Source organism: Chenopodium album, chromosome 14, assembly GCF_948465745.1.
Source record: "Chenopodium album chromosome 14, dcCheAlbu1.1, whole genome shotgun sequence".
Taxonomy (NCBI): domain Eukaryota; kingdom Viridiplantae; phylum Streptophyta; class Magnoliopsida; order Caryophyllales; family Amaranthaceae; genus Chenopodium; species Chenopodium album.
This window is the reverse complement of record NC_137847.1, coordinates 19397360-19425163: the sequence shown is the minus strand read 5'-3', so window position 1 is coordinate 19425163 and position 27804 is coordinate 19397360. Positions and strand designations below refer to the sequence as shown.

At 40.0% G+C, this 27804-nt stretch overlaps 1 protein-coding gene across 4 annotated transcripts; it reads right to left on the bottom strand.

The window, feature by feature from the left end:
• Nucleotides 1–150: 150 nt before the first annotated feature.
• On the bottom strand, nucleotides 151–26010 carry LOC145580127 (protein POLLEN DEFECTIVE IN GUIDANCE 1-like). 4 transcript variants are annotated; one of them, XM_081637480.1, is made up of 12 exons: nucleotides 25222–26010; nucleotides 10125–10276; nucleotides 8403–8506; nucleotides 6954–7042; nucleotides 6694–6767; nucleotides 4027–4071; nucleotides 3128–3278; nucleotides 2873–3040; nucleotides 2472–2569; nucleotides 2249–2371; nucleotides 1120–1188; nucleotides 151–967 (listed from the first exon to the last, which is right to left on the bottom strand). In XM_081637480.1, exons 1-12 carry the CDS (start codon nucleotides 25736–25738, stop codon nucleotides 767–769), a joined length of 1791 nt encoding a protein of 596 aa, XP_081493606.1. In that variant the 5' UTR covers nucleotides 25739–26010; the 3' UTR covers nucleotides 151–766. The 4 variants fall into 4 exon arrangements, with proteins under 4 accessions (XP_081493606.1, XP_081493607.1, XP_081493608.1 ...); XM_081637481.1 differs by lacking the exon at nucleotides 4027–4071; XM_081637482.1 differs by lacking the exon at nucleotides 8403–8506 and having other exon boundaries at nucleotides 6954–7038.
• Nucleotides 26011–27804: the final 1794 nt, after the last annotated feature.

The following is a 27804-nucleotide window of genomic DNA, read 5'->3' as shown; positions in this document are numbered from 1 at the left end:
GGCAATTATCAAATGCCCATCAGTTAGTCACTAGAAATGCCTCAATATGTTGAATACTTTGAGGCCAACTAGGTACCACCAGAATGACCAATGACGTTATTTGACAACCCATTTTGCCAATATTTACGAAAATGCCTATCAGATAGCCGCTGAAATGCCTCAATATGTTGAATATTTTGAAGCCAACTAGGTGTTTCAAGAAAACATTTCTGAGAGATAAATGTATGTATGACTTGTGCTAACTGAAAACCAATCAATGTGTCATCTACATTATATAAACAACGCATCGAGCTCTTGCTAACCAAACATTGAAACCCCTCATTTTCTCTCCCATTTACACAAGCGGAAAATCTCAATTTCATGTAAAGAACCCCAAATTGGTTTACAGTTGTGCATCCTCCGGAGAACAAAGCACAACATTTTTCCCTATCACCCACCGTGTTAACCAATTGGCCTTGTGGATTTCTCTCTTCACGCCAAACAATGAGTAGCAATCAATGATCAACTTATGTCTGCTTGCCACTATATACACATTGCTGTTCGAGGCGATTGCAGTGGCTGAACTATGAAGGTCTTAAGGCAATACCATCAACTCAGGCATTTGTTCATCATGGATCACACATTATCTAAATCAGAGTATAACTCATTCTGCAAGATTCCGCCCCTCAACTTGTGTTGATCCCCATACCCAAATGGTAAGACATTTACCTTGGTGATCCTCCACTTCTTATCATCAGCAGTCAATCCTTCCTTATAACAATGTCATTTAGTCAGAGTGAAGTTTCCTCTTCTGGCACCTTTTGATGTACCAAGCTGCATGCTTTTGAAGCCCCATCCCTATCATCACCTTCAGGCTCACAAGCATCACATAGGTCAACATTGTCAAACATAACATCCAGAAAAGTCTCCAAGCCAGAGGACTGCAGGGAAGACGAGCAGCATATACAGGGGTGAGCACCCTGATGACCTGGTGTTTACAAGTAAAAGATAGAAGATTTAGCCAGAGCCCCATACATACCACAAAAAGATATTCATCAAATAGAAGATATGCAGTCTAGCACTCTGCCTCTAAGTACATGACACAAATAGATGACACAACATAAAAGAAAATGAACTTACCACACAAGCTGGGGCCACAGGAACGAAAGTGAGCGTCTTTTTTTCACCATCAGTCTGAATGTTCAGAGTCTAAAGTAGGAAAAACATAAGCAATGGTAAGTACAAGAACAATTCAAAATAATAAAAACAATACTAACACTACACATGTGGATATAAAATCTTAAAGATTAAGGCCTTTTTTGGGGATGGAATTTTCGACAAGATGGTAATTTTGTAGTTTTGTACCAACTATTGCCTTCCTTTTTAGTTCTTAATACTTTCTATCTTCAACCGTCATAGAAAGTTCACACTTCACTTTATTGCATTTTTGGCAAACATCTTGTACTACCATACGTCCATACCCTATCTTACCCCACAATGGTATTTGTTAGAGGACCAACTCAACCAAAAACTTAAGCCGATGGTTGAGGCTCAGGAATATGTTTTATACTCTATCACGCCCCCTCATACGAGAGCCCGGTGGGCTTGAAGTGTGGATGCAGCGTTTAATATTTCACTTAAAGGTGGAGGGTGGATGAGATTCGAACCTGTGACCTTTATGTCACGTTGGCTCTGATACCATGTTAGAGGGCCAAATCAACTAAAAACTTAAGCTAACGGTTAAGGCACATGAATATGTTTTATACTTTATCAGTATTACCTACTTCGTCATTTCTTAGCAAAGCATCTCTCAGTACCTTGTCATACACCTCTAGATTAATAAAACCCATGTGTAGGTCCTTTCTTGCACTATAGTACTCCATTTTTTGTCTAATAGGGTGAATAGCTTCTATTGTAGATCGTGTGGCATGAATCCAAACCAATTCTTCGAGATACTAGCACATTTTCTCATTTTATATTTCATCACTTTCTCAGAACTAAAAGTCAATAGCCAACCAAATAAGTGGTGAACAGTCCCTGCCCCGCTGTGTATCAGTGAGAAAAGCAAAAGGATGAAAAGCTAAGGAAGTTATCAAGTTCAGCTGGTCAATGTTTAAGAGGCATGAGGACAATGCATACTTAGGCAATATGAACCCTGGAGTACAGGCTTGAAACAAGAGATGAAGCAAGGCCAATAACGTAGAATAACACACAATCTCCCTGTTTACATGCATGCACGATCTGCAAGATAATAAAGCAAGTAGCGTACCTGTTTGCAGAGGTCTTCAAGAAACTCAGAGTACACAATGGGTTTTATGTCATTAAACTTGGCAATAAATGAATGCTTAATGACATCAATTGCCATTTCGGAGAAATAAACCAAGAGAGCATTCTGTCAAAAGTAGCACATTCAGTAAATTAAAAATAATATTATGATAAAATGGACACTTATTTGTAAATTAATTTAATGAAAAGATAATCTTCAAACTCACTGAAAGGAAATTTCCAAACCATGGACCCTCAGCTTCCTGAATATTTTGTGCCAAAACAAATATGACAAATGCTGTGATATGGAACCTCTCGATTGAATCTGATCACGTAACAGAACAAAGGAGACACAGTAAGTACCATCAGACATCAGTGATCAGTCACATCACAACACCTTAATCAAAAGGGAGATGCAGTAATAATATTTAATAACAGCAATAATATTCATTGCTGCATTTATATTAAAATGCTACATTGACTACTAGATTACACTAGCTCATTGGATCTTATTTTAAAATATTTGTTTAAGCTTTCTGAAATTTCACTTCTTCTTTTGTACCCAAAAGACAATAAAAGAGGAGACAGTTAATTGATGGTTACTGATAGTAGCAGAAATAATGCTTACCAGAGTATACAATGCTATGAACATTATCTTTACTGAATCTCTTGAACACATTGCTTTTAATCTCCGCGAAATTATTTGAGACTAGCAGAGCAAGTAAAGCATTATTATGAGCCACTATACAGGTTGACAAGGTTATTGCCTGAGCTAATAGTATAAAAGAATGAACAAGTAAAAATAAGAGTCAAGGAACCCAACAAAACTAGAACTACAACAATAATTTCAAGAGCAAACATAATTATTCAATATGAAGGATATTTGAAGCAGCCGCAGCCAACAATAAATCAATGGTATATCTTTCCAGCCAATATCTTGATAACTCTGGTGAAGAACATGCAAACCCCTCAGCAGTATTGAATAAAGTCTGAAACACATCACCTCCAAAACTTTGCCATAGTTTATCAAATATCTGCCATGGATATGAAATAAATTAAATTTGTCAATACCTACAAAAATCAATAATGTTAAGCAACAGACGCATTTACAAACTGAGCTTAGATATGCAATGCCGCATTCACAGATGCATTCTACTACCCCCTACCCCCACCAAAATGAGAAATAGCAAAAAGAAACATATCAAAAGCAACACATACAACAATCTTGGTTTTGGATTGAAAGTGCCAACAACAAAATAAATATGCTGGAACCATCAGTACATCACCTATTATTACAAACTATAGTCATAAAGTAGAGTGGAAGAAAGCCTTATCAAGAGGTCATACTAGAATAAATCTAGTTGGTGTGGAAGGAGAGGCAGATAAATCTATAGATCTCATCCATCAAGCATGGGAAACGTTTTTCCCCAGCTGTAAGTATTGAAACATTCAAGTATGGTTATGAAATGCCAGAAAACCCAAGCTGGAAAACAAAAGGCTTCAGAAAAGGGATGCTGAAATGAAGTTTAAAATCAGGCATAATAGCCTTATATATGTTTACTACCCAGCAATGTCCAGCCAAGGTAAAAAATTAACTGAAAGTCTTAACTGAAAACCCTAGCTGCTGAAAAAAGTCATTTAGACCTGTTTCTCTTTCTGTCCAAGTCTTGGTCTCTCTAAGGTGCACACAATAAAAAACGATTTTATCTAGCAGTAAGGTTGCCATTCTCATCTTTCCTTACTCTCGTATTATAAAAAGCTTCCCAATGAAGACCCACCCACCTCCCACAATGGCGAGCTCCTCAATCTTATTTTCATGGGATGCCTCTGCATGTGAAAACCCCAAAACCTGTCAATATAGCATATATGTACTAGAGGCCAAGCACCATAACAATTGAAATGTTAAATAGTAATGGGAAAGAGACACAAAAATGAGGCTCCCATCCCACACATCTTGAATGTGTTACCCATAATGAGGCTCTCATCCCACAAATCCTGAATGTTTTACCCACACAAAGTGCAATGACTAAGCTTGAACCTAACAAGTGAAAAAAAAAAGAAAAGAAAGAAAAAAAAAAAAAAAAACCTGAGAATTAATTTTCCATGGGCAAGCATATGTCACAATGTCACTGTTTCACCACACAAAGCATCTCACCTCTTTTATAGTATCCCATATTGACTTTGGTTATATGAGTGAATACCAGTAGGTTTTAAAATAGATATATTTATCTTCTATTTTTCTCCTTCACCAATACTCTCATTTCATTCAAAAAAAAAATGATCCAACTATTTTTTCATCAGATAAGGCTTAAGAGTTTCAAATTCCAAGCAGAGTAATAGAATAATAATGGGATGAAGCCATGAAGTTAATTAGACTGGTGAAGGATAGAACAAAGAAGAAAGAAACAGAGAAGAGAAAAAAGAATTAGACAGAGTGAAGCAACAATCTAGAGTAGGATCTTAATTTATCATAATGATGCTACCATTATCAATCATCAATGATCATACAAAGTTACAAATATCCATAGCTGCAGGCAACCATGATTTATACAAGTAATAAGTTACTTCCAGAAAGAAATAAAAGAGACTTGAAAGGAAAGGACCTTACAACAACAACAACAACAACAACAAAGCCTTAGCCTCAAAATGGTTTGGGGTTGGCTAACATGAAATGCCATAAGGAACCGTCCGAAAAGCATAAGGGGTATAGCAAAATAATCGATCGAATAAAAGTTGGAAAAAAGTGTGTAAAGTGAAAAACAGAAAGAGAATACAACTAAAATTTACTAGAGTTTTAAAAAAAAAACATACTTGATTTCCTTTTACTCTTTCTAAGTCATTCAATAAAATTATGACGATTGATTCCATTAAACAGAAAAGTCAGAATTCGTTTACAGTGTAATTGGTCACTTGAATTTCAATAGAAATTCTGGAGTTGGATGGATAAATCAAGTGCTTTCATGATGAAGAATTTCAAATGTAAAATAGGCCTAATTCCAAACGCAATCGATAAGGCTCATTGCTTTGAAATTACAAATTTTACAATGTTATTTGAAATTACTATACTCCTCTACAACATACAGCCCAACCTAATTCTACAAGCCCACAGCTCAAACCTAAAACACAAACTAGGATTTCAAATTCCCTCTCAATCTCTCTTTCCTCTATGGTTCATACCCCCAATTTCTCTCCTAAAGAATCATATATATTAATGCTTATCGACTTTGAGAAAAAGTATGAGAATGAGAGAGAATGAAAATGGTGTATAACAGTGTGTGGATTGGAAGCTATTATGTTAAAATTGAAGAAGACGATGGAATTAAGCTTCTTTTTAATTTTTTAATTTGTTTTTGCGGTCATTGCGAATTTTTGAAAATTGTTTTCTTCATCACTTAAAGAATCAAATATCAAAAGATCCAATGTATTATTTTTTTGTTTGAATTTTACTTTTTAGTGTTGATTATTATGGTTTTGGAGTTAGTTTTCCTAGTCATTAACGTATTTAAAATATTTCGGAACTATAATTATTCAGTGGTTAGGAAGTATTTAACTTTAGTCAAAGTTTTAATTCCTTCCAAAATAGCATAGAGGATCTAAAATAATGGATTCATAATTCTTGTAATTTCCAAACAGGTTATTTGGAATCAAAACTCAGAATTTGAAATCAAATCCTGGTATCCAAAGTCCAAACACAACCCTAACAAATTGCAAAAGGGAATAAGCACATCAATCAAATTTTAAGAGCATTTATAGGACTCCTACACGAGTTTTGGCAGCCATAAAGACTGGAGAAATCTATAGCATTCAGATTCTTTGCTGATGTTGTAAGAGATTTGGTATTGATGAATTATAAAATTTCTGAATCAATGTTTCTAAGCAAGACTTCATAATAGATAGTGAGTTATCCTGATACCTCTTTTTCCTCAAGCCAAAGGCCCACTGGATTTCTACAAGTGAAGTCCAAATAGATTGGCAATTTGGCATAATTTCAAGTAGTATATTAGTATTCCCCTCATTCCATAAAGTTCTTATTTGCCTTTTATGCGGTCAGCGATCACACATTCGACCATTAATGAGAATCATGGCCCGGCAAAGCGGGGCTTGCAGTTACATAAAGATTTGAATGAGTTGACTACGTGCTATTTCTATATGAATAAAATTATGAAAAGTTGATACATTTCACATAATGAATCCAACAAGATCCTACATGATATTGTTATTTATATACAAGTATATATGTTACTACAGGTCAAATTTTCTTATCTTTGACTACATAAAAAGTGAGTAGGAAGAACATTATGGAACAAGAAAGTATAATATACCAATTAGAAACACATTGCTCCAGTTCTGCACATCACAAAAAGGGAAATCTAAAAGAAAAGACAAAAGAACCTTGAGATAGGAACTGTCTTCAAATCTTCAATGCAGATATCTCTGACTATAGCTTACCTCTAAAACATTATAGACAACATAAAGCTTGATAATTCCTTGACCACGAATCATATGGTATATGAGGCTTATATCTGAAATATCAGCAAAGATGGAAATAAGTTCAAAGATTAATGAAATGAAATCAAGTTACAAACACCAGAGTCCTTCACAAAGTCCAATAGAAAATGTTATGCTTAATATAACAAAATAAAAGCCTTATTCCCAAAATATTATGCTGCAGACACACACGAGAGAGAGAGATGAACTTATAGTCACACCTGTTCGGCCCAAAAGCGTAACTCCAACAGCTAGAACAAAGAGACAACCAAAATCTGACAGCTCTGCAGCAGAAGGTGTTTTTGGCTGCCTGCCACAAACATGGTTAGATTATCATTTAAATATAAGGAGCTGCCAATACATCGAACCAAGGAAACTATAAACTATAGTAGTATTCAACTATTCATTAGTGATTGTGAACCACAAGATTGCAACATCTTATATCACCACCTATGGCTATAAAACAAAGTCCTTGAAAATGCTGTGAAACAATTGGGTTTGGACAAAAACAATCACCCTTATCAAGTTATCAGCCTTTTGTGGTTGTTTACTGTGATGAACTGATTTTCTGGGTTTATAATTCTGATTTAATATTGCTAGTAAATAAAGATTAAAGCTTGAATATTGATTGAAAATGCAAAAGGGTTACAAAAGATAGGTTTAAATGTTTAATAGCTTAAGGCTATCAATCTTCAATAGTGAGTTTAGCTCACAACTCTCCAATAATGGCTTAAGGCCATAACTCTCCAAAAGGTTCACACCAAATTTCTGCCTGCCTTCTTCTTTCTCCCCTCCCTCTATTTATATTAAGGCTAAAAACTACTAACCTAATAATACTAGAATTCCCATATTACCCATACTACATTTGATAGCTACTAACATACTAAACTACCCATAATACCCTCTCCTAAGTAAGTTTATTACATTTACTACCCTGGATACCAAGATTGTCATCAGAAACTTGTATTAGCAAAGAACAGTGTACTTCTGTGCTTCTTGGAGAATCCCAATAGTTTGCAACTGAATGTTAGATATCTCAGATGCAGGAGATTCCTAGATCCTTTTTTTTTCCCCATCACTTATCATCCTTGACCTCAAAGTAATAAGAGATTTCTCCAGTTCCGTAAACAATCATCCCCCTATAAGAAACTTCAAGTCTTCAATCATCAGCTGAACTGGCACCATCATTTTTTTTTTAAATTCCTTTGCCCAAATTTCTGCTGGATTAGGGCAAAGGTATTTAAAACAATGAGTGCTGACCCTTCTAGTTAGTAAATAAGAAAATCGCCCCCCACACAAACCAAATACATCCTCACCAATAGGGAATTTGGGCATTTTCACACCTGCCCCAAAGTTAACACTAGCGGCAGAGAACGGGTAATTTAGAACAAGTTCAGTTCAAGGTGACAAGTCATTCATTCCCTTTTAGGCCAGTTCGAGTCATCTACAGGTCTACATCCTATTATTATAGTGTGATAATCTAATCAACATCTATCACATTAACATTTAGATCAAATTAGGTGGGTTTGGGTTTGGGCTTGGTTAATTAATGTTATGTCGCACCCTTATAGCAGGCATGCACTTGAGCACCTTATTAGTTACTTAGCTGTCTTTGATTCACAAACAACCACAAGTAACTTACAAAAATGAAGCAATGGTAAGCAACAAACCTTTTACTAAGTAACTTCCATAGGGTAACCAGAGCTCTCATAGGTATGATAGTCAGCAACGACAAAAACGAATTCAAACAGACGAAGAAGCCCACGTCAATAAGCTGCCAAAAAAAATGTATTCTAAAGGATCCATCAAAGCTTTAAGTAAATAAGTAAAACATAATCTCTTCTACATCAATAAGCCCACAACTAATAGTAAAAAATTTCTTCCCCAAAAAGATACAAAAATGACAACCAATGCATGAAATTAAACTAATGAATTAGCAATAGGAAAAATTGACATAAATATTATGACCTTTGCTCGGTCCGCCGCAAATAAAACCACCTTTTGATAATCCCCCAATAAAATGATCTTTGACACTGATCTTCCAAAAATAGGATAAAAAACCGGTATCCTATTTAATAGGTTGAGGAAGGACACGTGTTACATTATGATTAGTTAAATTTTTAATTTCAATTTTAACATATTTCTTTTTTAAAAAAAAATCAATTTATATAAAATTAAATTAAAATCAAATTTGAGAAATTTGATTTTAATTATTAAAAAAAAAAAAACATCACCTCCACCCCTTCACCGTTCAACAGTTCATGCCATGGAAGCTCTTCAAAACCCCCTTGCCATGAAAGCTCTTCATTGACTAGTGACCACTACACCAAACCCCACTAGCTCGAAAGCTTTCTCCAGCCACCCCACCACCAAACACCATCTTTAAATCCTCCCTTTCAGCAAGGCGTCACCAACATTTCGCCATTATCATCGGCCCTCGCAGCGTCATCAGCCCCCTGCCCCACACTAGTCCTCTCCTGCCCACCGTGCAACCCAAACCCTTGCCAGACCGCCCAACCCTACCATCTCCAACCCGACCCTCGCCAATCTATGAAACCCTCCCCCTCTCCACCCCTTTTTAATGGTTTCAAGCAATTACAATATAATGGCCGGTGGGTAAGGTTTTGGGCTAGTGGTGGTGGGATTGGGATTTCAAGTTGGTGGGGGCAGAGTGGGTAGTTGGAGAAAGGGTTTCAGGCAGGGTGGTCGGTGTAGGAATTCCAGGATGGTGGTGGGTAGGCGCAAGTGACAGAGTGGGAGCTGGCTGTTGGGGGTAATTGTTTTTTTGTTTTATAATTAAAATCAATTTATTCATAATAAAATTATAAAAAAAAAAAAAAAAAAAAAAAAAAAAAAAAAAAAAAACGAAAAACTTACCAATTACAAAGTGACACGTGTAATGCTAACCCATTAAACAAGTTACCAACCGGTTTCGTCTTATTTTTGGAAGATCAATGTCAAAGGTCGTTTTATTGGGAGATTATCAAAAGGTGGTTTTATTTACGGTAGATCGGGTAAAGGTCATAATATTCATGTCAATTTTTCCTTAGTAATAAGGAAGATGAAATATAGATAAAATCCTAGTAGCATTAATGAGCCTATTAAACTCAACAGATCACGCTTGAGAAACTTAACAAGAAACCTTACCATCAATTTGTGCAACATATTATAACATATTTATCTTTCATTGAGCTTTAATTCAAAGCATGAAGCCAATAGTACTACTTAATAACTAACGCAATATGGGATTGGAATGTAGTGAAAAACTCATGCTATAGCACTTAAATAATGTTAATATAACAAGAACAGCATGCATCACAATACACATGAAGCAACATAAAAAATGACTTTCTCCAACATAAATACAAAGAAAGAGAAGCAATAACAAATACCAGTTCACACCTCCATGGCAAGCGGAAGATAGTGTCATAAACTCTCTCTCTTTCTTTCTCAGTTCCTCGTGTCGTTGTGCTTCTAATAGAATTTCCATTGTGCATTTCTTCCATGAAGAATTTTATTGGTGAATTTTCCACAGGAAAAGGATCTAGAGTATAGTGAAGGATATGAGATTAAAAAAAAAAATCCATGATTATAATATAAAAGACATGCCCCCATGCATCACATAATAGGTATCTCATTGAAGCCTTGAGTTTAAAGCAGCATGAGAAAGTCACAACTAAAGATATTACAAATTTGCAATTAAATGAAACTAAACTATTCAATGGAATATTACAAATTAATTAGTAATTCAATTTTCTGACACTTTACGAATTGTAAAAATAAAAAATAAAAATAAAAAAACTAATTGCAAAAGGAATTTTAGCATTTTTACAATTAGTTCATCAATCTTGAAATTTACTTTTGACATCCCTATTTGAAAAGAGCTACCCAACTAAAGATGGCTGTCTTCGTGTCAAGCCCGTGTCTCTTAGAGTTTGCAGGCCCACTAGTCAAAATTTTCAAAAGGGCAGTCCAAGTACAGCCCAAAGTGCACATGCCACCATGTTGTGCTTGTGCATAAAAGCCGAATTTCACTAATTATAACATGTTTTCTTAAACTATAAATTAAAAATTTTACCTAACCCCATTCATTCAACCCATATGATAAGGGGGCCACCACTATGCCACCCTCATTATCTCTCTTACAAATTATGTGATGTGAGACTCTCCACTACCTTTTCCTCAATCACATTTTCACACTATTTCAATATATACCAAGAAAGACTAGACTAACCTACAATCTACTCTTGATATGTCTACCTAAGCCTAAGAGGACAATAGTTTGAGGATGGAGGAAGTAACACATCCACACAAAAGAATGATCAACAAGCCCACAACACCATATGAAAGCTTGGACAAACTTTTTCAATATATGCTCTATTGCAGAAAAACAAATAGAAGTACATCAACCAGACATCAGGCATGAGAAGCATCTAGGTACAGAGACTAGGAATCAAGTTCCTTTGAGCCAAAAAAAAGCTGACATTACTCCGCAAAACTACTAATTGGAAGGGACTTTGGTGCGTGGAATCAGACAAAAGTTAGGCCAATCTTGGCTCTTTTGGTACCCTATAATATAAGGAATTCAGCTCTACAGGGATTAAGTTGCTAGAAAGAAAAAAAAATATGCTCACAACTTTGAAGCCATCTAATATGCCATGTACTATGGGTTTGGAATCTGTAAAATGAAACTCCTACTATTAGTTGGAATATTTTTACTTCCAAGACCCAATATCAGCCAAAAGCGTTGAATCTCTAAGGGTGCATTCTATTCACCTAAAAAAAAAAAGTTTTTCAAATTAGTTCAAATGAAGAGAACACAAGCAAACTTAAAAACCAGGAATAATTTAGTCTCCAAGAGGCTTTATTTAGAAGGTTGCCAATTTCTAAATCTACTTGAAATCACAATTTCACAATGAGTTAACCAATAAGGATGGCCGGTATAAATTGATTATTAGCATTAAATGAATAATAAGAAAGATTAATCAAATGCAATGGGTGGTAAAGCAATTGTGATGTGACATATTACTAGCCAATCTTTGCCTGCCCCTCTACATGCTTTATATCTGTTTCTGGAAAACAGAGTTGCTCCTTGGAGTCTTAGGGTATTCCTTGGAGTTACGGTAATAATGTCAAGATGTCTTAAGGCAAAGTCCTAGTAATGTCCGAATTTCCCTCCGCTATGCCTTGCTGTCCGAGAGCTAGGCCTGCAAAAGAGAGAAGGTTAACTACCCCGGGGGTGTGACCCGGGAAAGCCCCTCCGATGCTTAAGTCAGCGATCGTACTTTAGAGAGAGAAAGTAGAGAGAGAATTAGAGAATTAGAAAAAGTTACCATTGTTAATGATTGGAGAGCTATTTATAGATGTACTTTCAGGTGGCAGAAGTTGTACTTAGTTGGATTGATTAGGGGTAAATCCGTACTTGGTGCTGACTAATGATGGGCTGAATAATGGAGGGGTATTTTCGTAATTCCAGGTCAATGGGCTTAGGACAATGGACTTAGCCCAAACATTTAGCCCCACGCGTGATGTGGGAACGAGATCTCATGAAGTTCGGATATCATGCGGAAAAAATAAGAAAGACTGTCTGATATACCGGAGAGAATCCCGAGGTATACCCGAGGGCTAAAATGAGCCCCAAGCGACTTGCAAGGGTGAAAACCAGCCCCAAGCAATGCATTAAGAGTACTTTAACTCGGATGACTGAGCAGTTTGGTGGGGGCTAAGCCTGATGAGGGCTTAGGCACAACTGATAATTTTTCTTTTTAGAATTTTTCCTCAGAACGCGAGCGTTCTGCTGAAGGCATGTCTTATCTCCATTTCCCCTACCCCTAGGGCCTTTTTGAGATAAGCTGATGATGTTTTAATGCTAATTAAGCTTGTATTTAAGCTTTAACCCTTTCATGGTGATGTTCTGGGCTCAAGTATTCTTCAAGGCCCAACTGAACCAGGGTTTTGAGGAGTTGCCATCTCCTTTGCTTGGGACATATGAGCTCCCACTGCACCCTCATTTGTTCTTCACTCCTCATTTGCCTTAGAGAAAAATCTCAAAAATCCTCTCCAATTTTTCCAAGAGTTCTTGAGAGTTTGAGTGTTCAAGTCACATCATCCAAGTTCATATCATCCAGGTATGTGAAGATTTCCACTCTTTGATTTATTTTTTCAGATCCGAAAGCATGCTTAGGCGTTTATGTACTTGAATTTCTTGAATTTAATTTTCGGTTGGAAGTAAATTTTGGCTAGGTGTTCAATGAACTTTGAATTTTCTGACTTAACCCCGGGTTAGGAAGGCTATGCCCAGCCGAAATTAATGGGTTTTGCGGGTAATTTCCGAATTTTTGAGGGTATAGTAAGCTGAAATTCGGGGGTTTTTTCCTGGGAGTTTTCTGAATTTCTGGTATGAACTTGTGCTTGGTGTTTTTTTTTTTTTTTTTTTTTTTTTTTTTTTTTTTTTTGAATTTTTTGAATTTTTTGAATTTTTTGAATTTTGCTTGGGTGAAAATTTGAATGAATTTGGCTATGTATGCTTGAATTTCGTATTTGTTTCTGGGGTAGGCCGAAAATCTTGGGGCTTGGATGTAATGACCGAAGTATTTTCCGGGTTTGTGTATGATTTTTGGATTTTTTGGGTTGGATTTTCTTCGGATTTCCTGGGGTGTGCGCCGAGGGAGTGAGGGGGAGCCGAGGGAGTGAGTTGAGAGATGGCTCCCTCGGCCAGCAGCAATGAGAGGAGAAGTAGCGCACCCAGCCAGCCGAGGGAGTTGGTGCGTGAGGGGAAGAGATAGCCCGCTCGGTTCTGGCCGAGGGGGGTAACTGGTGTTCTTTCGGGGTAATTTCCGAGGGAGTAAGGGAAGATGCCGAGGGAGTTGTGAGGGGAGCCGAGAGAATTTGTGAGGGGATGCCGAGGGAGAGAGAGTGCAAGGCCGAGGGAGGTGAGTGCGAGAGAGTGATGCGGAGGGAGTAGCTGGGCTTGGCCGAGGGAGGTGAGATGCCGAGGGCCCTGCTGCCTTGGCCGAGAGGGTAGCTGGGCGTGCCTTCGGGGCATCGCAGCAGAGGGAGATGCCGAAGGGAGATGCCGAAGGGGAAAGGAAAATGTTTGTTTGAATTGCCGGCATTTTGTTTTCGGGGAGAAGGAGATCCCAGGGGTGAGTGCTAGGCGTAGGCCGAGGGAGTTGCTAGGCGTAGGCCGAGGGAGTTGAGTGAGATGTTGAGAGGATTGGAGGTGTGCCGAGGGCTTGCCCTAGAAGTCCTAGCATACCTTATGCTAGGCCGAAGGAGTTGTACGTCTAGCTGAGGGGGAAGCTTTGAGTGTTACAACTTTTTTTTTTTTTTTTTTTTTTTTTTTTTTTTTTTTTTTTTTATGAATCATGCTCCTCAGCTAGACTTGCTTTTTGAGAATTTTTCTAACACTTGAAACTTTTTGTTGATATTTGCAGGAGTACTTCTCTCCGGGGTGCACTTGATTTTGCTTGAGGGTAGCTTCTCCGGCCTCTCTAACCACTTGGTAAGCACTCTATACTTAGTTTTTTATGCTCTAAGTATCATATCTCCATGCTTAGTAATTGTTTGTTATTTTTCCGTGTATGCTTTGCTTGTTCCTCGGCTGCGCTTGTGATGATATTAGGCTTAGAGGTACGCTTGTTGTGTTTTTGCATGTACATTAAAAATTCTTGGGGGTAATCTTGAGTTGAGCTATGCATGTATTATGAACGACCAAGCGACTCAAGATTACCTAGACTCTCTCCCCAGCCCTTCATCTTATGACTTGTCTAAGGAAATTTGGTCGGGGGGAGCACTTATAACAAATGTAATTGGTAGTAGCATTGATTCATCTATTCCTTTGGGTGTGCCTTTTCCTTGTGTGTCATCCCCGTCCCCTGAGCATGATTTAGGCTTTGATTATTTTTTACCTCCTTCCCCTTGGGAAGTTTCTCTTGCACGTGAACCGACTTCTAGAGGTTCTTTGAACAGATTGCTTGTTGACGGTGTGGTGACTATGTCAAGTGAGGATGATACTTCCACTTCTCTTGGGGCGCCGGTGACTTTTAAACCCCCTAGTAGGAGGAGGATTAGCCCCTCTATGTGCCACCCTTCTGCTACTTGGCTTAGATCTTTGTCCGAGGGGACTAGGCATTTGCAGACAGAGTACCATGTTAGGGACCCTTTTCTCATTTCTTCTCCTAGGGGTGATAGTACTGTAGATAACCCTCCCCCTGGGTGTGTAGCTGTATATAAGCAAGATTTGGATAATGGGTTGAGATTTCCGCTTCATCCTTTCATTGAGGAGTTGTTGATCGAGTATAACCTTAGTATAACCCAACTTGTTCCTAACTCTTGGTTGACAATAAATGCGTACATAGCCACTTGTAGTTTACTTGGAGCTCCTTGCACTGTCACCGCCTTTAGGAACACTCATAGGCTTCAGGAGGTCCCGGGTAATGTAGATAGCCACGGGTGGTATGCTTTTCACGATAGGGAATTTTATCTTACCATCAACACAAAACCCACGAGTCAAAAGGGTTTTCGCCACACCTTTCTTTTCATCTACCATGCTGGGGGTTGGAGGATTCCCCGAGATCATAGTGGTGTACCTAGGATTGGCTTGAATTATAATGTTCCTGCCATGGGAGTGGATGAAGCCGTGCCGGCTGTTTGGTTGCAATCTTATAAGGAAAAAGGGTCCAAGGACAAGCTTCCCACCATGTGGATTGTGAAGGATAAGCACTTCAAGAAAGAGCGGTTCTTGAGTGTCGTGGGCCTGAGCCACACCTATGATAGTGGTAGGACTTGTATATTTATTTCATGTACGCTTTATACTTTTTGTGATTTCTCTTGGGCTTTATCATTGGCTAACACCCTTGTATGAATGATGTTTTCAGGTGTTGCTTTCAACCAGTTATCGGAGAAACTTCAAAACAAGATGTCTCAGATCAACTTTCGAGCTGGAAAACTCAAGCTCTCCTTGAAGAGGGGAAACATGAGCATCCCTCCTCCTCCCCCGGTAACATTACTACTCTAAAGTTGATTCCTTCAAATGTGTTTGTTTTTTGCTGACTTTACTTGTGATTTGCTTTTTCAGAACCCAAAGAACTCCAAGCTCAGGAGGAAGGCCATCGAGAAAGGGGAAGGATCATCCCAGGCTACGACAATGGAAGTGGATGACCAGGGATCCCAGCATGCTTCACCAGCGGTCTCTCAGCACATTGATACTCTGGAGGCTGAGGGCTTTGCGGACCGGGGGAAGCAAACCCGGTTTGATGATTCGAGTGAAGATGATGATGAGGAGGAGGATGGTGACACTGAGGTTCCTCCCTACTTTCCTCAGTCTATTCTGGGCCTGACCAAGCGGGGTCGGAGGAAGATGATGAAGAAGACCATGTCCCGCTTCCCCACGGCTAAGGACTTTGAGGTGATGAGGGCAAAACCCTCCAGGGCCATTACCTCTGCTTTTGATGGTGTCATGAAGGTATACTTATCTTATAATATCATTATGTTCTTATATCCTTGAGGTTGTATTAACCCTGTCCTTGTCTTTTGTGTTGGTGTAGGCTGGCATGACCCTGAGTGTTCTTGCAGAGGACTACCGGAAGGGGGCCATGAAGGATGTCAAAGGCCTCAAGATGGAGCTTTCGCAGGCAAGAACCGAGATCCATGATCTCAAGGAGGAGCTTCACTCGGCCAGGAGGAGGTGAAGAAGGCCAAGAAGGAGCTCTCTGATGCTCAGGAAGCCGGAAAGTCTAGCCTCTCCGCCACAGAGACCAAGCTGAAGGAGGCCTTGGATGAGAAAGCAAGAATCGCCGCCGAGCTCAAGGAGAAGAAAGCCGAGGTGAAGAGGATGAAGAGTGAGCTGGCCGAGGCCCGGGAGAAGTTGGAGCGGACCCAGGAGGAGGTGATTGCTGAATGGAAGCAGAGTCCTGATTGTGCTGATTATCAGGCCATGATAGGGAGTGAGGCCTTTGAGGCGGGGATCACCGACGCCATTACTCACATGGAGACTGCTTTCACTTCCCTTGGTCTCCAGGATTCATATCCCAGGGTACGGGATAAGGTTAGGGACCTTGTTCGTGCGGCCGAGGAGGAGGAGCACAGGAGGTTGTTGGCCGAGCAGGGTGAGGCTCAGGAGTAGTTTTCTCTAGCTTTCATTTCAGACTTGTCTTATCCTTTTATGATGTACTGATTCTCTGGGATGTATAATACTTATGGTTCTTTGCTTAAGTTTCGAACATTAACCTTGTCGTTTTAGATGACTTGTAGATGTACATTTGGTTTTGCCTTTGTTTTTTATGATGCTGTAGAACTTGTAGGCTTTTCTCTTTACTACTCCTTGCTATTTATTTGTTTCTTGCTTGATCATTTTCCCCTAGGGGCCAAAATAAGTCCCTAGTGTTTGAAGAGTCCTTAGCATATCTATTATTGCTTGTTGAAGGCTAAAACGAGCCTTATGTTATTCTTACAAGAGTTGCATGATCACCCAGGGTTAAACGAGCCCTTAGTTATAAAATTTGTAAAGATAATGTAACTGAGCTAGGGGCTAAAAACGAGCCCCAAGTTTAAGAATTGTATGAGAGCTGGGCTATTCCAACTCTTTGAAGTAAGTTGAGGGCTAAACGAGCCTCGAGTTATAGGTGTTTTTCCGCCAGGACTCTATCTCAAATATTTGAGTATAGGCTAGCATATTGCCCCAAACATTGGAACAAATTTTAGCGAAACCAAAATGCCTTATGCTAGGCATATGGTGCTATGCTAACAAGCGATGTGAAAATTGAAAAAATAGGCTAAGTAAAAGTAAAAGCAAAAACAAATAAGGGCAAACGTCCCAGCTGAGGGGTTTTTCATTATATAAACATTGATGCAAAAAAGACATTACAATGATGCACTATACAGAAAGGTTGATTTCCTCGTATCGGCTCTTATTGCCCCTAGGGCATCATTGTAAGGGAAAGTTCAGACATAAAACCTTCTTAGGTTATCAGCATTCCATGGCCTGGGGAGGTCCTTGCCATTAGGAGTTTGTAAGCGAAAGGTCCCCGGGCGGATCACCTCCTTAATCTTGTAAGGCCCCTCCCAATTTGGGCTTAGCTTTCCCAATGCCGGGGGTTTGCCAGCAGCTTCACACTTTCTGAGTACCCAATCACCCTCAGCTAGGGGTCTTGCCTTGACTTTGTTGTTGTAATAACGAGTTATTCTTTGCTTGTATGCTATAGAGCGAAGCAAAGCATCTCCTCTTATCTCTGGGAGTAAGTCTAAGGCCATAGGCTTCAGTTGATCATTTTGGGTGTAGTCATAATGGGGAGTACAGCATCACTTCCATATACTAAGGCAAAAGGAGTTTGCCCCGTAGCTTCTTTGGTGGTGGTACGAATGGACCACAGAATCCCAGGCAAGTCATCCACCCAAGAGCCTTTCGTACCCTCCAACATTGTTTTTAACCCCTTCAAGATTGTTTTGTTTGCTGCCTCAGCTTGGCCATTAGTCTGGGGTCGGCATACAGCCGAAAACCTTGTTTTGATTCCAAAACGCCCGCAATACTCTATGGTTGGCCCACTATTGAATTGCCGGCCATTATCTGAGACTAAAATGCGAGGTACCCCGAAGCGGGTGATGATATTTCTCCAGATGAATTTTTGGACTTGCTTGTCGGTGATTGTTGCTACGGGCTCGGCCTCAACCCACTTAGTGAAATAATCAACAGCCACTATCAAAAACTTCCTTTGCCCCGAGGCTACAGGAAAAGGTCCTAGGATATCCATGCCCCACCGGTCGAAAGGTAAGACTGATTGAATGCTTGTGAGTGCGTTGGCCGGGATATGAGGCACATCAGCAAACAATTGACATCTCTCACACTTCTTAACAATTTTCATGGCGTCATGCCTTAGGGTTGGCCAATAGAATCCGGCCCTCAGCGCCTTTCCAGCTATAGTCCTCCCACCTTGATGACTACCACATGCCCCTTCATGAATTTCTCTTAGGACATAGTTTCCCTCCTCCGGGGTAATGCATTTGAGCAAAGGGTGAGTGAAAGATTTCTTATAAAGTGTTCCATCATGAAGCACGAACCATTCAGCCCGTTTTTTTATCATCTTGAAGTCGGGGGTATCCTCAGGCAATTCCCCTTTTAAGCACAGAATGATCTGGTCCATCCAAGTCTCCCCCCTATCAATTTCCATGATGATGGGCCTTTGGGTACTTGGCCTTTCCAACACTTCCCACATGATGTTCCTGGGAGCTATCCCTTCGGCTGAGCTTGCTAAGCGTGCAAGAGCATCTGCTTGTTGATTTTTTGAACGGGGGATGTGCCTGATTTCAAAGTTTTCAAACGCTTTTGCCAAGCTCTCAGCCTTCTCAAAGTAGGCCTTCATGTTTTCCTCCTTTACTTCAAATTCTTTTGTTAATTGCCCCACGATGAGTTGTGAATCTGAGCATACTTGAACTGATTTGATTTTCATAAATTGGCATAAGTTTAGTCCCAAGATGAGAGCTTCATACTCAGCTTCGTTATTTGATGCATGGAAGGCAAACTTTACTGCATATTCAAATTTCTCTCCTTCCGGGGAGATGATAACTAGCCCAGCCCCACTTCCAGCCTTACTAGACGACCCATCCACATAGAGAGCCCAAGGGGCAGAGGTGTGGGAGTTGGCCTATGGGCGCATTCAGCTATGAAGTCAGCCAAAGCCTGGGCTTTGATGGCCTTGCGGGGCTCAAACTCAATTCCAAAGTCAGCCAACTGATCCGACCAATCTGTCATTCGGGATGAGTGATTTTTGCTCTCTAGCACCTTCTTGATGGGTTGACTGGTGAGAACTTTGATGGGGTGTGCTTGAAAATAAGGCTTTAGCTTTCTGCTTGCCATTACTAGTGCATACACCACCTTTTCAATAAGGGTGTACCTTGTCTCAGCCCCCGCATGGCTGACAAAATAGATGGGTACTTGGCCTTCTTCTCTCTCAGCAACAAGAACCGCACTCAAGGCATAGTCTGATATGGCCAAGTACACAAACAATGTTTCCCCAGGTAGGGGACTAACAAGCTTCGGGATGTTGGTGAGATGTTCCTTCAATTGCTGGAAGGCTTTCTCAGCCTCCTCATCCCATAAGAACTTGGGCCTCTTAAGGGCCTTGAAAAATGATAAACTCTTATCAGCTGATCGGGATAGGAATCGCCCTAGAGCAGCTAGGCAGCCTGTAAGGCGTTGTACTTCTTTAACATTTCGGGGGGATTCCATATCAAGAATCGCTTGAATCTTCTCCGGGTTGGCATCAATACCCCGCTGATCTACCATAAATCCCAGGCACTTTCCTCCCTGTACCCCGAAGACACACTTGCTAGGATTGAGTTTCATCTTGTATTTTCTAAGGGTAGTGAATGTTTCCCTTAGATCTGCTATATGGTCTGAGCTTTCTTTGCTTTTAACGATCATGTCATCAACATAGGCCTCCACATTCCGGCCTAGCTGTCCTTCAAAGATTTTATTCATCAGGCGCTGATACGTAGCCCCAGCATTCTTCAGACCGAATGGCATCACGTTATAACAATAGACCCCTTGACTAGTGATGAAGGGCATGTGAGCTTGATCTTTTTCAGACATGGGTATCTGATGATACCCAGCATTAGCATCCATGAAGCTTAGGAGGGCGTGACCAGCGGTCGAATCCACCAACCTATCAATCTTTGGTAAAGGATGATCATCCTTGGGGCAGGCCTTGTTCAAATCCGTAAAATCCACACACATACGCCAAGAGCCATTTGGCTTCCTAACAAGCACAACATTAGATAACCACTCGGTGTATTGGCATTCTCGAATGAAACCCGCTTCGAGAAGCTTCTTGACCTCAGCAGCTGCAGCTTTGTTTCTCTCCGGCCCAGCATGCCGGAGTTTTTGCTTGATAGGCTTGTAGCCCTCCTTTATGTTCAACTCATGTGTCATCACCTCGGGGTCTATGCCTGGCATTTCATCTGCTGTAAAAGCGAAGATGTCTTTGTACTCTCTAAGAACTTGAATGATACTTTCCCTGAGCTGGGGGTCTAAGTTCTTTCCCACTCTCACAGCCCGAGCGGGGTCATCTCCCAAGGGTATGCTTTCATCCTCTTCGATAGGTTTAGGCCTGCCATAGAGCTTGGGATTTTCAGCCATGTATATGTTCATTATGGGGAGCTGAGGGTCATCTATATCCATTGCCTTTCGCTTAGCCCCCTTGTCTTCCTGATTATCTGAGCCTTCAGGCTGCCTCAGACTATCTACATAGCATTTTCGTCCCTCAAACTGATCTCCATATATTTTCCCTACCGAGCCATCATCGGTCTCAAATTGAAGGAGTAGATGATAAGTTGAGATTGCAGCCTTAACCTCGTTGAGCAGGGGTCGGCCTATGATCATGTTGTATGGCAGAGGGGTGTCCACAACTAAGAATGTGAATACGAAGCTTCTCCCTTTCTTCTTCTCCCCTAGGCGGATTGGGAGCCTGATTGTACCCAAAGGGTAGACATGGTTTCCTCCGAATCCTACTAAGGGATTGTCAAGGGGTGAGAGATCTCCTTTGCCAAAACGCATTTGCACGAGGCAATTCCAAGTGATTATGTCAGCTGAACTTCCACTATCTACCAACACTTTCCTGACTTTGGCATTTGCCACCTTCATGCTGATCACCAGAGGGTCATCATGGGGCCTTTGAATCTTCTTTGCCGAATCCCCCCCGAAGACCATGAGAGGGTCCTTCGGGGTAGATGAAGGGGTGTCAATATCATAGATAGCTTCCCCTAGCGATCGCAAATGACCTTTGCGTGCTCTATTGGATAAGCCCCCAGAGGCATATCCCCCGGCTATGACATGGATAGATATGTTGGTATCGGCTGAGCTGTGGGCCTCATTCACGACCCTTGAAGCCTTACTCCTTTGCTTGTCTTTCGGAGGGTCTTTCAAGTAACGATTAAGCTTCCCTTCTTCTGCTAGCTTATCTAAGGCTTTCTTGAGTTCTCTGCAATTCCGGGTGACATGACCACACTCCCTATGGTATTCACACCAAAGCCTCTTGTTCCTTTGCTCCATTGGTGTATTCATTGGATTAGGCTTGGGGAGGATAGCCTTGTTCTTTATGTCCAAATAGATCTCACGCCTATCAGCATTGTACTTGAGCCCTTCATCATCACTCTCAGCCCTTCTTGGCCTTATATTTCTGTTCTCATGATAGTTGTCTTCTTGCTTTCTTTTCCCCTTGTTGTTAGCCAAGGGTGCCTTGCACACCTCACTAGCTTCAATGATCCTTTCAGCTCTTTCCATAGCTTCAGAGAAGGTATTGACTTTATCATGCACAAGTTCAAACTTCAGCTTGTTGGACTTGAGCCCGAAGAGAAGGGCTGTGAAGGCAACATTATCTTGGAGGTCGGGGATAAGCTGGGACTCGGTGTTGAACCTCTTGATATAATCCTTCAGACTTTCATTCTCTCCCTGCTTGACAGTCATCAAGTGCACGCTGGTCTTCGTTTGTCTACTCCCAGCAATAAAGTGTTTCGTGAATTGAGTAGCCAGCATGTCAAATGTTTTAATGCTCCCAGGGGTAAGGTTGTTAAACTAGGCCTGGGCTATACCCTTGAGTGTGGTGGGGAAGAATCTACACCACGAGGCTTCACATCCCGTTTGGACTCCCATCTGTGCTTTGTAAGCGTTCAGATGGTCCTTCGGGTCTGTCTTTCCATCATATGGGTCCAACGTGGGGATTTTGACCTTAGGCGGAATGGGTGTGTTCATGATCTCCTCACTGAAGGGGGTGATATTCTTGACAATCCCCAGTCTTCCTGTCCTGGGAGGTGGAGAGCGCTCCGGGCTTCTTCTTGGTGAAGATGTAGGCCTAGGAGAAGTCCTTCTTTGCCTTGAAGTAGCTGAGTTAGCTGTGTTATCTCGATACCTGGTGGAACCACGGTGAGAGTGAACTCTTGTTCGACCTCTCGGGGGTACATCCTCTTCTTCCTTAGAATTATCCCTCCTTGAGTTGATTATCTGACGGGCATCCAAAGTTCCTTCCCTCAGCCTTCGGTCATTGATTATTTCTCTAGCATCTCTCGGCTGGGTGGGTTGCTTTGACCCCCGCCGGGAGTTGGGAGATTGTCTTGGTTGAGAGCGGTGAGACTCCTGATGCCGGGGACGGGAGGAGGCTTGATGGAGCTGGGAGACATGAGGTTGGAGGTTAAGCTGTTGAGCGTTCCCTAACCCGCCTTGCCCCCCGCCTGACAAGTGCCCTAAGGCTTTCTTCCAAGTTTTTGTTGATTTGGAGAGCCAGCTGATCCAAGTCTCGGCGGGTGACCACCTGGGGTTCGATCCCCACAGACGGCGCCACCTGTTTCTGGAAAACAGAGTTGCTCCTGGGAGTCTTAGGGTATTCCTTGGAGTTACGGTAATAATGTCAAGATGTCTTAAGGCAAAGTCCTAGTAATGTCCGAATTTCCCTCCGCTATGCCTTGCTGTCCGAGAGCTAGGCCTGCAAAAGAGAGAAGGTTAACTACCCCGGGGGTGTGACCCGGGAAAGCCCCTCCGATGCTTAAGTCAGCGATCGTACTTTAGAGAGAGAAAGTAGAGAGAGAATTAGAGAATTAGAAAAAGTTACCATTGTTAATGATTGGAGAGCTATTTATAGATGTACTTTCAGGTGGCAGAAGTTGTACTTAGTTGGATTGATTAGGGGTAAATCCGTACTTGGTGCTGACTAATGATGGGCTGAATAATGGAGGGGTATTTTCGTAATTCCAGGTCAATGGGCTTAGGACAATGGACTTAGCCCAAACAATATCTATTACGGATTCAGCTATAGTTTTCAAGTTTTAAAGGTTACTTAGATCAATACTAATTTATCAGAAAAAACCTCCTTAGCCGATTGAGGAATAAGAAATTTACTACCATGAGTGATATCTATAATGGATTATAGTTTTTGTTGCCAGTTATAAAGGAGTTTGTAATTTGAAGTTAAAAAACATTAAAAGGTTCTTCCACCTCAAATTAGGATGAAATGATGAATATACATAACAGTTCATTTCTGATTTTACATATGGATAAATGAACAAGTAAATGTAGGCGTATAAGGACCCATTAAGTGACGGGATGGATTATTTTATTGTTTACATACAATGTGTTTCCATCCTGATATGCCAGGAAAGTAAAAAAAGTAAAGTACTAATGAGCAGCTCCCGTTCCAAATCAAAGACAAACTCTAAGAGAAGACCATGCTACCAGCATAGCAACCACAAGTAGTATAGATACAACTATACAAGTATGAAAGACCCTCTCTTTGCACACACATCCTACCATTGCTAATTTTATCATGAAATTGGCTAGGCCAACTCTACTCAATAGGTAGTACAATTATCCAACAAAGAAGAATAGCATTGAAGTACCAAAGGTTTGAAAAGTGCACGTAAAGCAAAGAGTTTTACAATTAGTTTCATAAGAAGATATCTTAGCAATGGTGTAGCAAGATATTGAACTCATTGACCTATGGCTTAATGTGAAGATTTAAAACACCCACTAAATGTAGAGAAAATGCATTTGATTGGAAAGGCTTATATTAGCAGCCCAAGTATATTAGGTAACACACCAAAGTTTTTGAAAAGACAAATAAGCTATCTATTAAAAAACATAGCACAGAGCAAGAGCATATCATCAGAGAAGGAAGTTGATTTCAATTTTAGTTAGCAATATTTTTTTAAATCAGATTCTCGTCTGCATTGCTATAAAGATGATTACCATTCTTTGCTGAAAATTTATAAACTGCTTCAAACAACCCAATGATAGAGGAAATTTACAATCTGATGAAAGCTAACAAGCATAAAAGCGGATCAGAAACATTACATGACTTCATTTGAATATGGATATTGTTAGTATCACACGGAGCGATCAAAGATGACAGCCTGATGTGTGTGCAAGACAAGCATAATGATCATGTCAACATGCAAGACGAGCTTAAATTTGCAAGACAAATTCAATGCATATGCAACCTTCAATTATGTAATTTATCTAGCACATCCTGAATCAGAGCAAAATTCGGAAATAAAAAAAGCTTCCAAATTGAGGTGTATGTTATGGAATGGACTCAACAAAGCTGCTAATCATGAATGTTAAAAAAAAAAAAAAAAAAAAATAGTTGGAAATGGTATAGATCACTCGATCAAACTCCTTTAACCCTACAGCTCATCATAGCTCAAAAACTACAAATTTAGATGGCGAATTGACTAAAGCGATTTCAACTTACTAGCAAGAATCTCATTAGGTTATCAACTCTAACAAAATCAACAATGCACCACATATACTTGTATCAATTATCAAATAATTCTATAGAGGGCGAGTTGACTAACGCGATTTCAATTCTACAAGCAAGCATCAAATCAAGTTTTGGTTCAGTTCAAACATTATCAACAATGCACCACTCCAAATAAAACAAATACTTAACTCTTAACTAATCACTACCAAGAAAATGAAAAGCCAAATTGAAGTAAATTTCTTACAATTAGGATCTTCTTCTGCCATAAATCGGCTCCAATCCAAAGACTCCGCAGTATCCAACTTCCCATTAACAAGATTAGGTCTCGAATTTGAATTCGAATTCACCTCGGTTTCCGGTATCTCTACTACCGGAATTGAATCTCCGCCACCACTTCCGCCACTACTGACATTTCTCTGCCGTAATTCCCCCTGCGAAACCTGGCAAACCGTGCTCAAACTCTCCTCTCTCATCTCACAAACCACGAAACTCGGCGCCGAATAGCTGTGTGAAGTCATCGACGGCTCCTCCTCCAATACGGCAAAACCACCATCACCGCCATTTTCAAAGATGGTGTTGAATTCATATGGTGAGGGTGAATTAGGGGTGGATTTCTTCCGCTTTCGCTTCCGCCTTCGGCGATTGGACTTGTTGTTTTGAGGCAAAGGATCGGAGTTTGAACGATCGATAATGGTATCATCTGGAAAATTGGAAGAAAGGATCTCGAAAGAAAGCTGTTTTCCTTCGGATTTCAACGCCATTGAAGAAATTGGCTGTTGAATCACTCAATTGTGTGATTCAAATCATCGAATTCTTGAACAGAAATTGTCTCGAAAAGTGCAAGAAGATCAACGAGAGAAAAGTGTCGAGTAATCGTTGTTTGGGTGGTGCGCTTCCACCTTCCAGGAGAGTGGTGCGCTGTTTGGGCGCGAGAGAATGAGTAGTAGTGTGGGTGCTCACTGCTCAGTTGGGATTATTAGTTTACTACGGAGTAGTGCACTAGTCCCCGCCGAGAATTGGTCGGATGAGCCAATCTCAACTCTCAAATCTCAATTCAAGGCAATTTTTATGACTGTTATTTATTAATTGGGAAATGTTAGGGGGTGTTTGATTAATGAGTAGAGCTGTCAAAAACCGACCCGAACTGGTGAATCCGAACCGTTTCGAACTGTTCCGAAAAGGACCCGAACCGCTATGAACCTGTTATTTTAAAACCGTAAACCGACCCGACCCGATTTTTTAAAACCTGAAACTGAACCAATCCGAATGTTTGAGAACCGTTAATGAACCGTACCCGTTATCAAGACGAACTGATACAACCCGAAACCGAGAACAACCTGAACCGAGTACTTCCGAACCCGATAGCAACCCGACCCATTGTAAACTGAAACCGATTAAACCCGACAAAAACCTGATAAATCCAAATCGTTTACAACCTGTAACTTAAAGCCGAACACTATATTGTATTATAAAAATCTGAATCAAAAGCTAACTCTAGATTTGTTATTATTATTTGATCCTAAAAATCTTTATACAGAAAAAGGACTTAATTAAAGCTAAACAACTAACTAATACTCCGTATGATCTATTGGAATAACTAATTATAGAATGTTGAGGATATACTAGGATATATACGTTAACGTAACCCATTTAAAACTGGCAAAACCAGTTGTCAAACCGACTATGTTCAACTCGAGCCAATTATGACCTGAACCGATTATAACCCGACCCGATTAGGACCCAATATGTTTTGACCCAAAACCCGCTTTAAAATGACAAACACCGTTTTTAAACCGATCGACTTTAACCCGAATCGATTATGACCCAAACCAAATATAACCCGACCCGATTAGAATCCGACCCGAAAAGAAACTGTAATAAAAACAAACTTAACCGAGCCGACCTGAAATTATTTAAAACCGATCCGAACTGACCCGATAATAATTCCAACCCATTAAAAACCGATCCGTTGTAAACCGAAAACCGATAAACCGAACCAAAAACCGAACCGCAAAACCGATTGACACCCCTATTAATGAGACATGTTATGGCTTACGGGGATTGGGCATCAGAAATGACCACTCCATCAATTATTCCTTTTTAAAATTAAGACTTTGTTCATTTCAATCAGTTTTACACAATATTTAAAAAAAAAAAAAATCAGTTTTACACAAACTTTTGGCTAATCGTTCCTCACTTTAAAAGATGAACATTTATGATTTCAAAATTGAACATTTTATAACTGAACATATTTGTACTTATGAGCATTAAATGTAATGCATACAAATATTGAATGAACATTCACTTACACAAAAGTAAAAAAAAAATAACTTTTACACTTTTTATTGCATCAATATTAAACATATTGCATACAAATATTATATGAACAATTGAACATTCACTTACACGAATATGAACAAAATAACATTTGTACTTTTTATTGTATAAACATTAAATATGTATGAGTAATAACAATAAGTATATTAAATAAAAAGCCAATAACATTAAATATTGTATAAACATGTCCCCTTATAAAGCTCCTGATTCTAATGGTTTCGGTCCAAAATTTTTTCAGCATTACTGGCCAATAATAGGTTCAGACGTCTGTAAAGCAGTTCATGATTTCTTTTTTAATGGAGTCTTACTACGCCAACTAAATCATACGCTCATTTATCTTATTCCGAAGGTTGAAAATCCAAATAAGGCAAGTCAATACCACCCTATTAGTCTTTGTATGACCCTTTATAAAAAAGCATTTTCAAAATTTTGGTAAACCGTCTAAAACCGTTCTTGAAGCAAATTATAGGTCCTTATCAAAATGCTTTTG

Coding starts and splice junctions, on each gene's coding strand:
- LOC145580127 (XM_081637480.1), bottom strand. CDS start 25,738: ATGGCGTTGAAATCCGAAGGAAAACAGCTTTCTTTCGAGATCCTTTCT. Junction 4,072..6,693: donor TTGTCTATAATGTTTTAGAG/GTAAGCTATAGT, acceptor TTTCACATGCAG/AGGCATCCCATGAAAATAAG. Junction 3,279..4,026: donor GGAGCTCGCCATTGTGGGAG/GTGGGTGGGTCT, acceptor TATCCATGGCAG/ATATTTGATAAACTATGGCA.